The 16,653-nt window shown below is 50.9% G+C and overlaps 1 protein-coding gene across 1 annotated transcript in view; it reads right to left on the bottom strand.

Moving 5' to 3' along the window:
- Positions 1–15,082, bottom strand: part of SDC3 (syndecan 3) — a 72,205-nt gene extending 57,123 nt beyond the window's left edge. Inside the window, exon 1 of the mRNA XM_043992481.1 lies at positions 14,852–15,082. Coding sequence (XP_043848416.1) covers positions 14,852–15,031 — 180 coding nt within the window. The 5' untranslated portion in view covers positions 15,032–15,082. The remainder of the gene's footprint in view (positions 1–14,851) is intronic.
- Between the last annotated feature and the right edge of the window lie 1,571 nt (positions 15,083–16,653).

The following is a 16,653-nucleotide window of genomic DNA, read 5'->3' as shown; positions in this document are numbered from 1 at the left end:
GGTTCATGAGGACAAAAAAAAAATCGCCCCTCTGGACAAAACTTTCCTCTCTTCCTTTTCTATATTGTTGTTCACATATTATTAGTTAGCAATAGTTATTATATTCTTTTTACTGTTCCGTCAAGGAAACATTTTGTTTCTTGAGGAACAACAGGGGGGACTGTAACGATTGGAATAACGCCACCTGCTGGATACTTACTGTAGAAGAGTTCTGCCCATGAAGCAAAGGTCTTTGAGGGCAAGACCAGGCTTCAGGAAGTGACGCGGACTAGTGGGAGGAGGAAGGAAGAGACTGGCGCTCGGTCTCACTCTCTTTCCTGGGGACGCTGGCGGAGAAGGGAGCTAAAAATGTGCTCTCCCTTTAATAGATAGAAATCTAGGCCTTTCTCTCTCTCTTTACCAAATTCTTGTTTTCCTTAATAAATGCTTAAAAGCCTAACTCTTGCTAAAGCTTATAATTTATTGGCGACCACTCATTAGATATTTTAGACAGACTAGCTAGAATTTTAGCCCTTAACAGTCTTACACTTCAGAAGATCTGGGTTCAAACCTTTTGTCTAAAAATAACCAACCCTGGGGCCCCGGGCAAATCATTTTACATCTCTGTGACTCAGTTTCCTTCTCTGAATTACAGCTACAACACAGGGTTACTGTGTGGGAGGTGCTCATTGAGACCTTAAAGTGGTAGCTGTTTTCACTTGGCATTTGTGGAGTCCCAGCATCCCTCAAGCCTGTGGTTTTCCAAAAGTCTATGATTAGGCCCCTGATGGTCAAGGCCAGGCCCCACCTCCCATTCTACAGAAGGCCACGTTTCAGGCCACTTTCTGCTTAGCCCACGGGACTGGGGGGGGGAGAACAGGAATGTAGGGAACACTGGGAGATATTTATAGGTTTGGGGGAAGGGATCAGCCCTGTGGGCTATCTCCCCATAAGGGAGGAAGACAGCCTGCTCTCCGGTTGGGAGGAGTTGTGCCAAGGGAGGGGCTTCTCCACACCCCAAATAATCCCAACATGCTATCTTTAGGCTCAGAGTGCAATTAAGAGGGGCAGGAATGGTAAAGTGGGGGGTGAGATGGGGGAAGTCCAAGCAGCCAAAGACGTGAGACAAGACAAGTCTCTTCCTTCCCTCCCCTCAGCTTCGACTCTAGATTGCAGAGGGATGGCCTAGGCAACATTCAAGCTGTCTTCCGGGGTTACTGGAGGTCATCTAGTCCAGCCTCCTGGCTCTGGATGGCTAGCCCAGGTCTACTGAGGAAGGGTGACCCAGAAGAGGCAAAATGGCCTAGCAGGTGGACTTGGAGTCAAGCTAGATCTAGGTTCCAATCTCACCCCAGATACAAGTTCTTCCTCTGTGCCTCAGTTTCCCCCTCTCTAGAACGAAGGGGATGGTCTCCAAGATTCCTTCTGGCTGTAAATCTCTATGCCTATAATGCATGGTACCTAATAAATAGCTCTTGAGAAGAAAACACCCCACAAGTTCAAAAGTATGTTCCTTCAATCTCAGAAGTTGGCAGCACTTGTTCAGGTGTAGCCTAAGTCTGGCACCTTATACTTTTTTGTTCGTTTGTTTTGGAGTTTTTTTTGCAGGGCAATGAGGGTTAAGTGACTTGCCCAGGGTCACACAGCTAGTGTCAAGTGTCTGAGGCCAGCTTTGAACTCAGGTCCTCCTGAATCCAGGGCTGGTGCTTTATCCACTGTGCCACCTAGCTGCCCCTCCCCTTACAGTTTTACACCCAGGCCAATCCCCATGCCCTTGGGAGATTACTAAAAGCTTTTGCCTTCAGGTCCCACCCCCCCAAGGCCCCTTAAGGAGCATGTCCACCTCTCCACACAGCTCCCCTTCCCCCCTACCACTCCCTATGCTGACTCCTAGAAATACCCAGGCTTTGGCATCTAGGCAGCACAGTGGATAAACTAGTGGACTTTGGAGTCAGAAAGACCTGAGTTGAGACACTTATAAGCTTTGTGACACCCTGGGCAAGTCACTTAAATTCTGCTTGTCTCAGTTTCCTCATCCATAAAAAGGGGATAATAAGAGCACCTCCCTCCCAGGGTTGTTGTAAGGATCAAATGAGATAATATTTACAAAGTGCTCAGCACTGTGCCAGGCGCACAGCAGGAGCTATATAAATGTTAACTACTTCTCCTCCTCCTAGCATTACTATTCCTATAGCCCATGGAATATTACCAGTAGAAAACAGACCTGAAAATGAGATTGAGGTGCTAAAACTATTACAGTAACAAGAAGAAGTGACATTCGTCTTATGCTTTAGAGTTTGCAAAGGACTTAGCAAGGTTTTCTCACTTGAATTTATTATATATATATGTATATATATATTCTGCATATATTTATGCATGTGCATATTGTCATGTCATACTGGAGAAGGAAATAGCAAGCCGAGTTAGTATCTCTGCCAAAAACAAAAACAAAAGCAAAAAATGGGCTGACCAAGAGTCAGACACAACTGAACGACTTAAGAGTGTCTCTGTTAGAATATGTGTTTACGGGGCGGCTAGGTGGCGCAGTGGATAAAGCACCGGCCCTGGATTCAGGAGGACCTGAGTTCAAATCCGGCCTCTGACACGTGACACTTACTAGCTGTGTGACCCTGGGCAAGTCACTTAACCCCCATTGCCCCGCCAAAAAAAAAAAGGAAAAAAAAAAAAAGAATATGTGTTTATATCCATCCCCAGCACCACGAACAGTGCCTGACATACAGCAGGCATCTAATAAATGCTTACTGCTTGATATGTATCTTCCAAACCTAGCATACAGTAGGATATGTGTTATATCTATCCCCAGCACTCAGCAAAGTCCCTAACATACAGTTGTTGGTGTTGGTGTTGGTGTTGTTCAGTCGTGTTCAACTCTTTCTGACCTTCTTTTGGGGTTTTCTTTGCAAAAATATTGGAGTGACCACTTAGCTGACCATAGAGTAGACACCTAATAATCATACAATAGACACCTAATAAATACTTGCTGGTTGACATATCTGCCAAACTCATGGTGGTCTGTGTGCTACATCTATCCCTACCACACACAGCAGGTGCCTTATAAATTCTTGGTGATTCATATCAGTTCCCCAAACCTAGCACATAGTAGGCTATGTGCTATATGTATCCCCAGCACAGTCAGCACCTAATAAATACTTGCTAATTGATATGTATCCCCCAAACTTAGCATGTAGTAAGCCATGTGCTGTATCTGTCACCAGCACAGTGCTTGGCATACAGTAGGTGCCTTATAAATGCCTGCTAATTAAGACATAATCCCCCCCCCCCCCCCCCCCCCCGCCAAAACCTAGCACAGTGCCTGGAACATAGTATGTGCCTTATAAATGCTGGTTGACTGAGTGAGCCTCATGGGAAGCCTATCAGTCTAGTGTTATCCTTAACATCTCCAGCTCACAGATGAGGACACTGGGGGTGAGAAAGGCTCGCCACACAGCTGGTGTCAAAGGCAAGATGTGACCCTCGGGAGCCTCCTATGGCTCTTACTGAAAAAAATCAGGCCCGACATTTCTCGAGAGACTGCAGGTTCACAGAGTGCTTTCACAGTGTCTCATTTTGCCCTCCAGACACCTCGGGTAGGCAGGCGCTGAAAGTATTCTTATCCTCTTTGTATATATAAGGAACCTAAAGCTTGGGTCATTGAGCAGCCTACCCAAGCCCAAAGAGGCAAGATTTGAACCCAGGCCTTCCTGACTCCAATATCCAGCTCGCTGAGTGCTTCTGCTGCCTGTCTTCATGGGTAATACTCTAAATGAGGGAGGGTCTGGGTAACGGGAAGGGGTAACGATAGGAAATGAGGGGAGGGAAATGGAACTGGGTGCGGGAGGATGCTTTGGGAGGGAACGTTATCCCCGTGAGAGAGCCTGAAAATCAGGAGGGGGTGCTGCTTTCCCTGTGGGAAGGTCCAGGAATGTGGGGGGTGGAGGAGCATTATCTCCGCTAGAGAGATGGGGAATGTATAGAGAACATTATTCAAATGGTAGAGCCCAGGAATGTGGGAAGGAATGTTATGGGGGTGAAGCCGCCACGGGGGAAGGTTTCCCCAGACTCAAACAGCAAGGCTATGGTGGGGGAGGGAGACCGAGAATAGCTGCTGGGCTGGGGAGGTTGGAACTATTAGGGAGAGAGGTGGATTGTGGAGAATGACATCAAAGGATTAAAATGGACATTAAATGCCAAAGTCCCAGGGGATGGAGCCTGATTCCCTGCAAAGTCCCAGCTTCCCTCCTATATGTATAGCAACCCACAGTCCCAGAGAGACAGCCTACCTCTAAAGACAGCCTGGCCTGGGGTCTCCCTCCAGTGCCCTGCCCCGTGTGGGGTGGGCCAGGGTAGCCATTTCTAGACATGTAATTAGAGGGAAGAGAACCGCTGGGTGAAAGCCCAGAGCCCAGGTGGCAGCGGAGCATCAGACCACAGACCCCCCACCCACCCAGCCATGTGGCGCCTAACTCCGAGTAGGGCTCAGATGTGGCTTGGGCCCTGGCCTCTGACTCTCTACTCCCTGGGGATATAGAAAAGACAAGTAGAGACCTACCCAGAATGCTAGCAAGCCCCCCTGAAGGGCCTGCCTGTGTAACAGCCACAGCCCCACTCAGTGACTTCCAGGGAAGTCCCAAATACCTCTAAAGGGGGAGTCCAACTCCCTCAGTCTGACATCAGAAGCTCCTTACAACCCTGGACAGGCTTAGCCTTGATTTCTTCACATTTAAAATGGAAGAGCTGGACTAGAAGGTTTTGACAGGTCCTTCCAACCCTAGATCATTGAGACCCTACAAAATTAGGGGGTTAGACTAAATGTCTCTTCCAGGTCTAACACTCTGTGTTCCAATGCCCCTCCCAGCTCTGACATTCTGTACCCTAAGGGCCCTCCCAGATCTGACCTTCTGGGTTCTAGGACCCCAGCCAGTTTTGACATTCTGGGTTCTAGGGTCCCTCTCAGCTCTGACATTCTGGGTTCTAAGGACCTTCCCAACTCTGACATTCTGTATTCGAAGGGCCCTTCCAGCTCTGACATTCTGGGTTCTAAGGTCCTTCCCAGCTCTGACATTCTGGGTTCTAAGGACCTTCCCAGCTCTGACATCCTATGTTCTAAGGGCCTTCCCAGCTCTGACATCCTCTGTCCTAAGGGCCCTCCTAGCTCTGACCTTCTGGGTTCTAGGACCCCAGCCAGCTCTGACATCCTGGGTTCTGGGGTCCCTCTCAGCTCTGACATTCTGGGTTCTAAGGGCCCTCCCAGCTCTGACATTCTAGGTTCTAGGGCCCCTCCTAGTTCTAACATTCTAGGATCTAAGATCACTTGCACTCTGACATTCTCTATGACACTTCTGCAACTTCTCTCAGTTCTGTCTCTGCTTCAGGAACTCAAGACTCTGGTTTCCTCTTTTTTTTTTTTTTTAAGTGAGGCAATTGGGGTTAAGTGACTTGCCCAGGGTCACACAGCTAGTAAGTGTTAAGTGTCTGAGGCCGGATTTGAACTCAGGTACTCCTGACTCCAGGGCCGGTGCTCTATCCATCTGGTTTCCTCTTGATCCCCACCACATACACACCCTTTGCTCAAGCTATCCTGCCAATTTCCTTCGGCTCTGCCTCACCAAGTCCTACCTATCCTTCTTCCAAGAACCACCTGGGCTCACACTTCCCCCTGTCTTCCCCAGCACACAGCTGGATCCGGTTAGTGGTAGAGGCGGTCTGGAAGCCTGACTGTGGTCCCACCTTGCTTGTATCCAGAGGGATGGCCTAGCAGGTCTCTAACTGGCCTGATTAGCCCCAATCTTGGGAGTCTCTGGCTGTAGAAGGCCCAGGTCCCTCCCAGGCTCTGTTCCTCAATTTGGGGATGATGCTTTGTCCTTGTGATTTATGTCAGCCTTGGGAATTGACTCCTTGGGTAGACTAGGGGCTCCCTGAAAACAGTGCCCATGTCTCCTTTGGCCCTTCTCCCTCTCCCTGGCCCAGGGCTGGCCACACTGCAGACACTCAATAAATATTTAATGCTAGAACAGGAACTGGGCTGGGGCTGGGGGGAACTGGGGCAGAGAGCCCTGGACAATGCTTTCAGAGCCAAAGTATGCAGTACTTTGGGATCCATGGAAACTTGTTTGGAGTCCCTCTGTAACCACAGCTCCCAGCTCCTCGATCCTCTTCTGTTCAATGCTTAATAAATAAGCATATAATGAGCGCCTACTGTTTGCAAATCACTGTGGCTTCAAGTAACTGATGAAGGAATTTCACACCATGTATGCAGAAGAGTAAACATACACAATATAGACAAAACAAATACAGAATAATCGGGGAAAAGAGGGGAATGGTAGAAATTGCTGATAACTTGGGGGAATCAGGGAAGGCTTCCTGTAGGAGGTGGCATCTGAGGGGAAGCTTGAAGGAAGCCAGGGATTCCAAGAAGCAGAGGGGAAGTGGGAGAGCATTCTGGGCACAGAGGATGGAGGCAGGGGAAGGAATGTTGTTTACATGGTAGGGAAGTAGGCCCGTTTGGATTGGAATACAGAGTGCATAAAGGAGATGAACAGGAAGTAAGAAAGAGAGGCTGGAAGTTAAAAGACTTCAGAATTCTGATGGATGCATTGGCCAATCAGGACTTTCAAAGCCTGATGGTGAAATGTGCTTCAATGTCCCAACAGAGAGGGTGGTGGGCCACAGGTGTAGAATGTGGTATACATTTTCAGACATATTGATTTGGTTCATTTGACTGTACTTATCTGTTATGAGTGGCATATTCTATTTTTTGCCAGGGAGGCAAGAGAAGTCAGTAAGGAATGACAGTGATATTTTTAAAAAGCATCAATAGAACACTTTAAAAAAGAAAAACAGGTTGGGGCTAAAATTATAAAAGATTTTAAAGAGAAAGGGGAACTTGAATAAGAGCAACCAGAGATGCTCCCACTCAAGCTCTTGTGGTATTGTTATACACCCTCCAGAAGCCACCCAGAGACAGTCCCCCCAATAACACCCACACTCCCTTTATCCCCTTGAGAAGCCACTCCCCACCCAGTTCATGGGTAGTGAGAATGTGTCCTCAGCAATCTATGAGGTTCAAAGCCCCCAAATATGGACAGTCAGGAGGAGCTGAAAAGTGGGTAGCCTGAGTGGAGTTAGGGCTCCAGAGCCCCAGACCATGTCTGGGGATGGAGAGAAGACTGCATCCTTTAAGGAGATTCAAAGACCTCGAGGCACCTCTCAGTAAAAACAGACCAGCTCCAGAACCCAAAGACCCTTTTCTCTCCCACAGGCTGGCTCCCAACCACAACCCGGCATTCATTCAGACACATACACACATCAACTACCAGTTTTTTCCAGGGCAAGAGCCAAGAGTTTCCCATCCCACAGAGCTCTCAGTGACTCAGCCTGAGGGTGCCGGGTGAGTCCTGAGAGAGGATGGAGTTAGAAGGGGCCCGACACTCCGTAGTTCTCACCTCATTGGGCTAGAGCAGGCTGACAGAGAGGCCAGGCAAGGCAAACAAGAAATAAATGGACTGTTTAAATTTGTAGGATGGCAGAATTTGTCTAGACACAGAAAAAAACTTAGGGATCTCAGAATATAGAAAGTCAAACCTCTGAGAGAGCCTTGGAACAGAGAAAATCAGAGCTGAGAAGGACTTTAGGAGATAAAAGATCTAGAAGAGGCCTTAGAATAATACAGAATGTGAAAGCTGGGACACAGACCATCTGAGCTGGGAGGGGACCATGGAACACAGAAGACAGAGCTGGGGGGAGAGGGGAACCTTAGAACACAGACTGTCAGAGTTGGGAGAAACTTTAGGAGATAAAAGAATATTAGCCTAGAAGGGGCCTTAGAATAAAAGACAATGTGAGAGCTAGGAGGCACTGAAGGACATAGAATGTCTAAGCTGAAAGGGGATTATAGAACATAGAAGACAGAACTGGGAAGGCCCTTAGAACACAGAATGTCAGAACTGGGAGGGCCCTTAGCACACAGGATGGCAGAGCTGGGAGGACCTTTAGAACACAGGATGTCAGAGCTGGGAGGGCCCTTAGCACACAGGATGGCAGAGATGGGATAAAATCTAGGACATTGAATGTCAGGGCTGATAGGGATCTTAGAACACACAGAATATTCAAATACAGAATCACAGAATCTTGGAGGTAGAAGAGATATCAAAAGTCTAACCCATACCTAAATCACAAATCCTCTCTAAAATATCCAAGAGGTCATGGAAAGAATATGCATCTGGGCATCTAGGTGGCACAGTGGATAAAGCACCAGCCCTGAATTCGGGAGGACCTGAGTTCAAATCCAGCCTCAGACACTTGACACTTACTAGCTACGTGACCTTGGGCAAGTCACTTAACCCTCATTGCTCTGCAAAAAAAAACCAAACATATATATGTGTGTGTGTGTGTGTATGTATATATGTATATATATATATGTATATGTATATATATACACACACACACACACACACATGCATCCAAGTGATGGAGAACTCATGGGGCCCCATCATATTTTTAGAAAGCTCTAACATAGAAAGTGTGATCAGGGAGGGGCTTCGGGGACATTGAGTCCAGCCCCTTTTTAAGTACCACCAGAATGCAGGTATGGGGGTAGGATGTTACCAAGAGCTGTAGGGAGGTTGTAGGTTGTAGCAGAAAAATCAAAGGATCACAGGGAGTCAGACAGGCCCTCAGAAGTCATCTGGTCAAACTTCTTTCATTTTAAGATACAGAAAGCAGCCCAGAGAGATGGCAATCTTCCCAGGTCCATGTGGTTAAGAAGTATCAGAACTGAGCGAGGTTTTTCTGCCTCTGTGTTTAGCATTCTAGCCCCGATATCACAATGCCTCAGATCATTGGCCTGGAAATCAGAAGACCTGCATCCTGGTTCTGATACTGGGTGACCTTGGGTAAGTCCTTTCCCTAAATCTGGGCCTCGGTTTTCCTTTTTTTTTTTGTGGGGCAATGGGGGTTAAGTGACTTGCCCAGGGTCACACAGCTAGTAAGTGTCAAGTGTCTGAGACCGGATTTGAACTCAGGAACTCCTGAATCCAGGGCGGGTGCTTTATCCACTTCACCACCTAGCTGCCCCTCGGTTTTCTAATCTATAAAAACAAGGGAGTGGGAGATTGGACTATTTATTACATGGCCTCTAGAGTCCCTTCCAACTGTAAGTCCTGCTTGAGAGGCGCTCCCCCCATGTCTGGCTAGCTTCAGCTTGTGTATACTTCTCATTCTGCCTCTTCCATGAAGCCTTCCCTGACTGCCTCCATCCTAGGCTCATAGACTTGGAGCTGGAAGGAACCTCAGAAGCCATCCAGCCCAATCTCTGCATTTTACAGATGAGGAAAGTGAGGCCCAGAGAGGAGAAGGGATTTGCCCCAGGTCACATACTCAGAGTCAGGATTCAAATAAGTCATGTGGCTCTAAATGCAGTTTGTTCTCTCTCTCTCTCTCTCTCTCTCTCTCTCTCTCTCTCTCTCTCTCTCTCTCTCTCTCTCCCCTCTCTCTCCCCTCCCACTCTCCTCTCCTCTTCTCTTTTTGTCTCTCTCAGTCTGTCCCTGTGTCTCTCCTCTTCTGTGTCTGTCTCTGTCTCTGTGTGTGTCTCCTATTCTCTCTTTCTGTCTGTCTGTGTGTGTCTCTCCTCTCCTCTTCTCGCTGTCTTTTTGTTTCTCTGTATCTCTCTCAATCTCTCTCTCCCCTCTCCTCTCCTCTCTTCTCTCTGTCTCTGTCTCTGTGTGTGTCTCTCGTCTTCTCTCTTTATGTCTCTGTCTGTCTCTGTCTGTGTGTCTCTACTCTACTCTCCTCTTCTCACTCTGTCTTTTTGTCTCTCTGTATCTCTCTCTCCCCTCTCCTCTCCTCTCTCTGTATCTGTCTCTGTGTGTGTCTCTCTCCTCTCCTCTCCTCTTCTCTCTGTCTGTCTTTCTCTGTGTCTCTGTCTCTGTCTTACCATGCCTCATGTTGTCCTCTCCTCCCTCCTCTCTCTCCCTCTCCCATCTATAGCACTTAGCATATGTTGCCTGATACCCTTTCGTGTGTTTATGTCTCTTCTCTTCACACTTTGGACAGTAAGGAGCTAGCCTGCTGGCCAGAGTGGCTCAGATGAAGGGAGCTCCTCTACCCAGATGGGACTTGATCTAACTTCCTGGCCAGCCAGCAGAGGAGCCCAGTCCCAGGTCCCATAAATCCCAACTCTCCTGTTCCTGCCTGGTGCCCTTTGACCAGTCAGTTCACTTGTCTGGACCTCATTGTCCTCTGTGAAATGAGAGAGGGGCCAGATGACCTCTGAGGTCCCTCTCAGCTCTGACAATATCCTCTGTGAGGGCAGTCAGTATCATGTGGTATGGTGGAAAGAACCAGAGGCCTGAGGTTCAAGCCCCCAGCCCTGCTGCTTCAAATCTCCTAGGTCCTAAGGATCTGGACCCCAAGTGCCTCATCTGTAAAGTGAAGGGACTAGACTAACTGATCTTTGAGATCTATTCCATCTCTACACCTATCTAACATCCAAAGGGGCCATGACTCTAACCCACTGTACCCTGTTATCCCTTCCAAGCCCTTCCAGGCTGAATGTCATGATTCTGTGAATATTACTTTATAAGTATCCACTGACTGACCAATCCTCCCCTCCTCCCCTGGGTGCTTTTCAGAATCATAACTATGTAACAATGGGATTGTCTGCTTTGTAAGATAATGAGCTCCCTGTCACTGGGGTGCTTGGACAACCCAAGCAAATTGATCATTAGACTATAAATTCGAGAGCAGAGACTAACTCAAGTTTTTGCCTTTGTGTGTCTACTGCTTATCATGGTGCCTGGCACATAGTAGGCACTTAATAAATGCTAGTTGACTGACTGAAGACTTTTCTGGGATGCTATAGAAAGGCTTCCTATATATCGGTGAGATATTGGACCCTCAGACCCCTTCCCACTCCAAGACTCTGTGATGCTGAGATTCAAACCTTCTACCTCTCAGCACTGGGTACTGCAAGGCAGGTAGGTGGCCACAATGAACCTAGGCAGGAGCACAGGGACCTCCTTCCCCAGATTCATGCCACTTCCAGGAGCATAGAGGGGTCATCCTGTTCCTCGGTCTCCCGGCAAGCCTGTCCCCGAATCAGGTCAATACAAACCACACCCTGGTTTTCAGTGAACAGGATTCATTCTACAGCATTCTCTGAGCTGGGGTGCTTTCAGGCAAATATTAATCCCACCTGTGGCTTACTTCCTCTTGTTCTGGCTTGCCTGGGAAGCAGAGGAAGTCCTCTGGCCTCCTGTATCCCAGGAGACACTGCACCCCCTCTGTTGGCCCCATCTGAAACCCCATCCATCTATAAAATGGTGATAATGTGAGCCCACACTCAGGGCACCTTCACAGGTAGAAAGCACCACAACCACCCTTCAATGAAGGGAATACAAGTATTCGTTGTTATTTAGTCACATCCAACCCCATTCACGACCCCATTTGGGGTTTTCTTGGCAAAGATACTGGAGTGGTTTGCCATTTCCTTCGCCAGCTCATTTTACAGATGAGGAAATTGAGGCAAACAGGGTGAAGTGACTTGCCCAGGGTCACACAGCTAGTAAGTGTTAAGTGTCTGAGGCCAGATTTGAACTCAGGTCCTCCTGAATCCAGGGCCAGTGCTCTATCCACTGACCCACCTAGCTGCCCCAATGCAAGTATTATCTCCCCTTTATTGGTTGAAGAAATAAGGCTCTCCACTAAAATAAAAACAAAAACAAATACATAGGGGCAGCTAGGTGGCACAGTGGATAGAGCACTGGCCCTGGATTCAGGAGGACCTGAGTTCAAATCCGGCCTCAGACACTTAACACTTACTAGGTGGGTGACCCTGGGCAAGTCACTTAACCCCAACTGCCTCACTAAAATAAAAACAAAAAAGAAATAAGGCTCTCTACCACCCCCTGAGAATCCCTAGCTTCTTTCAAGGTACCCCCTCCTATGGGAAGCCTTTCCTGATGCCCCCAGAGGTCACAAATTTAAAGCTGCAAGGGACCTTAGAGATCACCTTATCCAATCCCCTCATTGCACAGATAGGGGGAAAAAAATCAAGGCCCACACAAGTGACGAAACTTGTCCAAGGTCACACAGCTAATAAGCAACAGGACTGGGACAGGAAGCCAAGATCTCTTGGCTCCAAACACAATACTTTCCTATGGCACCTTTCTTCCCTCAATGATCAACTATCATATGTCCCAGCAACTCCCACAGTGCCTTCCTTGCATACAGTGGACACTCCATAATACTTACTGGATTGGATGGAACCAGAAAAGTGAAATCATTTGCCCTGGGTCAGTAAAGTGCTATTTGGTCTGGAAGTCAGGCTTCCTGACTCCAAGGACATCATCCTCATCGTAGCAAACATTTCTACAGCATTTAAGGTTTGCAAAGGACTTTCCAAATATCATCTCATTTGATCCTCACAACAACCTGGGAAGTAGGTGCTATGATTGTCCCTATTTTCCAGATGAGCAGCTAGTAAGAGTGTAAGGCAGGTCTTTCTGACTCCGAGCAGAGCTTTCTGCCCAATGATTCAGGTACCATGCTGTCTCTGTTCTCCAAACAGATTACTAATAATGCTTGCCCCACCTACCTCATAGCTATGTCATAGGAAATGACATGAGACACGAACCCCTCTATGTCCAATACAAGAGAATGGACAATGACGGCAGTTTCCAAGCATTAAACTGATGTGAGACCCTCCCTGCTCAGCCCCTATATAGGGAGTAGCTCCAGGATCTCCTAGAGTCATGGGCTCCCAGAACTTCTCCCGAACCAACCCCATTGCTGCCCCTCTCCCACCCACAGCCCTGACCTCCCCTGGGGCCCAAGGGAGAGAGGAGAGAGGATCAGGATAAACCACATGTGGGTGGGCCTTCACCCACCCAGCCTCCTACAAGACCTAATCCTCCAGATCTTAAAGCACCACATTCTATTCAACTCCTTCTTCCTTACCCCGAGAGAAAGCATGACCCTGGCTACCCATCCCCAACCACTGTCAGCCCCACCCACCCCCCAGATCATTTCACAACTCTAGAATTTGGGGGGGGCAGCAGGAGAAAGAGAGGAGAACAGACCTTAACCCTTGCTCTGGGGAGGGGAGGGGGGTCTCCCAACTATAGACCATGCCAGCTTAAGACTCAGACACTGTCTGGCAATGAGACCTTCTGGTCTCCAGCCCCTCCTGATGGGTTGACCTAGGACACCCCCCCCCATAAGGCCTCTTCTACCCCAATGGAGAAATGGCCCAAGCCCATGGGGGCCCCCCCCCCCCGCTTCCTTACCAACCTGTGCCTCCAAATACAGGCTCAGCCAGCCAGCCAGTATTTAAAATAGAGCTCCCCAGCTTCCAGTTCTGGGTCTATAAGACCCACGTGTGTGAGTGTGTGTGTGTGTGTGTGTGTGTGCACACTTGCACACACACAGAAGATACAATCACATGAACGATCCTATAAACTCAGCTCACCATCACACACCCCTCACAGTCACACACCCAGGTCACCAACGCACACCTATATACATACCCCCTTCCAATCACATGCAACCAGGTTTACCATCATACACACACACACACACACACCCATCAGTCTTTCATTCACACACACATACTCATACACATACACCCATGGTCCCCACACATATACATCCCAGTTATATACTCCCCGTCACTCCCCTGCACACACCCCAATTACACATATACAGCCTTCACCATCATGCATCCAGGTCACCTTCACACACACACACACACACACACACACACACGTTTACCTAATCACCATCACCCACATACCTGGGTCACCCCTGCCCACCTAGCCCATCTCCTCCCTACAGTTCCAACACATGGCCCATCACCATCACACTCATGTCTGACCCTGGTAACCCTCATATGCCCCAACACCCTCACACGGGTGACCCTCAAAGTGTGAGATGCTCTCCTCCAAAGGAGGGCACAAAGGAATCCCCTGAGACCAAGGTTTTCTGTTCACCTAGAAGTGGACAGTGACCAGAGAAACACAGATACCGAGACACGCCCATACTCAGAGACACTCTCACCAGCAGCAGTACCCAAATGCCCCTCTCCCCAAACACTGTGGTCACACCCACCAGCCTCCTTCTCCCCACTGCTAAGACTAGGGCTGTGGCTAAATGGTGACATGGTCTAGCTCCCAGTAGGGCCTCAGTTTGAGGGGCACAGGGGACTGGGGAGGGGCTCAAAGGGTGCACAAATGGGGAGGGGCAGAACGTCTCCCCTCAAACCACAGGCAGAAGCACCTGGGCTAGGTGTCCAAAGGGGAGCAGAGAAGGGGCACCAGGGGAGCGACTGGGCTAGTCAGGCCCTAATCGGGAGATGGGAAGGAGAGGGGAAGAGGCCCTAAGGAAGAAGGGCTGGGGGACAGCAGGAGGGAAGGTGGGAGAAGGGTCAAGAGCAGGGGAAGAACGTGGAGGGGGAGGGGGAGAAGGAAAAGGAGGAAGCTGGCTGGGGAGGGGTCGGTCAGGGAGAAGGATACGGGAGACCTGGGGCTGGGGAGAGGACCAGGGAGAAAACAGGAGAAAGGGGGTATTTGAAGAGGAGAGAAGGGGACGAGGGAGAGGAGAACTGGGCAGGAGGACAGGGGCATTTGGGGAAGGGGTTGGGGAAGAGGACACACTTGGGGTGGTGGTCATCTGGGGAGAGGGGAAGGGGGACACAAGGAGTAGGGGGAAACGAGGGGAGACATTTAGGGAGAGAGGGGGAGGGGGACACCTGCGGTGGGGGGAAGGGGAAAGGGGGGAGACGCTAGGGGAAGGGGGAGGGGAGACCTTGGAAGGCGGAGAGGGGACTCTGGGGAGGGGTCTCCGATCTCTCACTCACCCCGGCGGCGCGTCCCGCCAAGAGCAGCAGCAGCAGCGGCGGCAGCAGCATCCCGCGGGCCCCGGCCCCGGTCCCCGCTCCCGCGCCGGTCCCGGCCCCGGCCCCGCTGCCGCTCCCGCTCCCGCTCCCAGCCCCGGCCCCGGCCCCGGCCCCTGCTCGGTGCGGCGGCCCCGGCTTCATGGCTGCAGACTAGGGGCCCGGCGGGGCGGGGCGGGGGCTGGGGGGCTGGGGGCCGGGGGCGGGTCCGGCGCCTTTGTTCCCGAGGCGCCTCCGGGGGCGGCCCGGGGCGGAGCGCGCGGGGAGAGCCCGGGCTGGAAGGGCGGGCCGGCTCGGCGCCCACGGGGGCTACGGAGGGTGACGGCGCCCGCAATCGCGGCCGCAGCGGGCTCGGCGCGGGTTCCCGGCTGCGGGGGCTTGGGCTCCCGGCTGGGGCTCCGCTGCGCTTCGGCTCCGGCTCCGGCTCCGGCTCGGACTCGGGCTCGGGCTCCGCTCCGCCGCGCTCTGGCTCCGGCTCGGGCTCCGCTGCGCTGTGGCTCCGGCTCAGGCTCGGGCTCCGCGCCGCTCGCTCAGCCCCAGCCCCAGCTCCAGCCTCAGCCGCCGCCCCGCAGGAAGCGTGCGCCGCCGCCGCCGGCCCGGGGCCGCCCCCACCGCCGGGGAGGAGCCGAGCTGGCGGGCGGGAGAGCCGGGGGGAGCGCGGGGAGCGCGGGAACGCTAAGGAGGGGGATGGCTGAGGGAGCGCGGCCCCCTGCCGAGAGCTGCGGGCAGCGCCGCCCTCCCGGGCCCCGCAGCGCGCAGCGCGCAGCCCGCCCCGCGCCCCAGAGCCCCGCGCTCGCGGGCCTCTCCTCGTCCGGGAATGCCGGACAGGACAGCGCTCGATTTAGGGCTGGAGCCTGTCACTCCATCTACCGGCTCCAGCCCCTGCCAGGCCCCAGGGGTCCCCCGGCCCAAAGGAGCCGGCATGTATATTCAGTGGGGACTTGGAAGGCACCTTAGAGATCACCGGGTGCTGCCCGGCCACTTTATCGATGTGGAAACCGGGGCCCAGACGGGTTAAGGGGATTTGTCCAAGGTCAGAATAGGGTATTCGAACCCACGTCCTGTGATTTCAAATCTAGTTGGTGATTTCTGGGAATCACCAACTGGTCTTTCGTCTCTAGGAATGTCAGAGACTTCTCTGGAAATGCTGGTGTCCATTTCTCTCTGGAATTTTGGTGTCCAAGTCTCTGAGAATCCTAGGATCTCATTCCTGGAAATACTATAGTTGACTTCCCCAGGGAATTAATTCTGGGGCCCAAATGTCATCTCTAGAAAAGCTGGGGTCCAATTCTCAGGAGTGATGGGGAATTCTGATACCCCGGTCTTTCAAAAGGCCGGCGTCTTTGGGGATTGCAGCATTGAGAGCCCAGGAGGCCAAGGATCACATAAATTCAGAACTGGGAGGGGCCTCAAAAGGCTTTATAGCCCAAACCCCTCTAGCTCATGCTAAACAAGCCGTCTGTCTTCTGGTCTCTGCTTGAAGACCCCCAAGGAAAAAGAACCCACCACCTCTTGAGGCTGGGCATTCCATTTTTCTGATTGGTAATACTTTTTCTTGATATTGTCGAGCCAAAATTTTCTTTCTGCAACTTCCACCCAGTCCTCCAGCTTCTAGCCTAACTCTCTGGCCAAGCAGAAGACGCCTAAGCCTTCTGTCCTTTCATAGCCTTTCCAATAGAAGGTGGGCTCTCCCAGTGTCCTGGGGGAGGTTGGGAGGACTTCAGCTCAAGTCCTTCTACAGAACCTCCTTAAACTTCTTCAACCAA

The sequence above is a fragment of the Dromiciops gliroides genome, chromosome 3 (genome assembly GCF_019393635.1).
Source record: "Dromiciops gliroides isolate mDroGli1 chromosome 3, mDroGli1.pri, whole genome shotgun sequence".
NCBI classification, from domain to species: domain Eukaryota; kingdom Metazoa; phylum Chordata; class Mammalia; order Microbiotheria; family Microbiotheriidae; genus Dromiciops; species Dromiciops gliroides.
The sequence above is the reverse complement of the archived record's forward strand: the minus strand, read 5'-3'. Positions and strand labels throughout refer to the sequence as shown.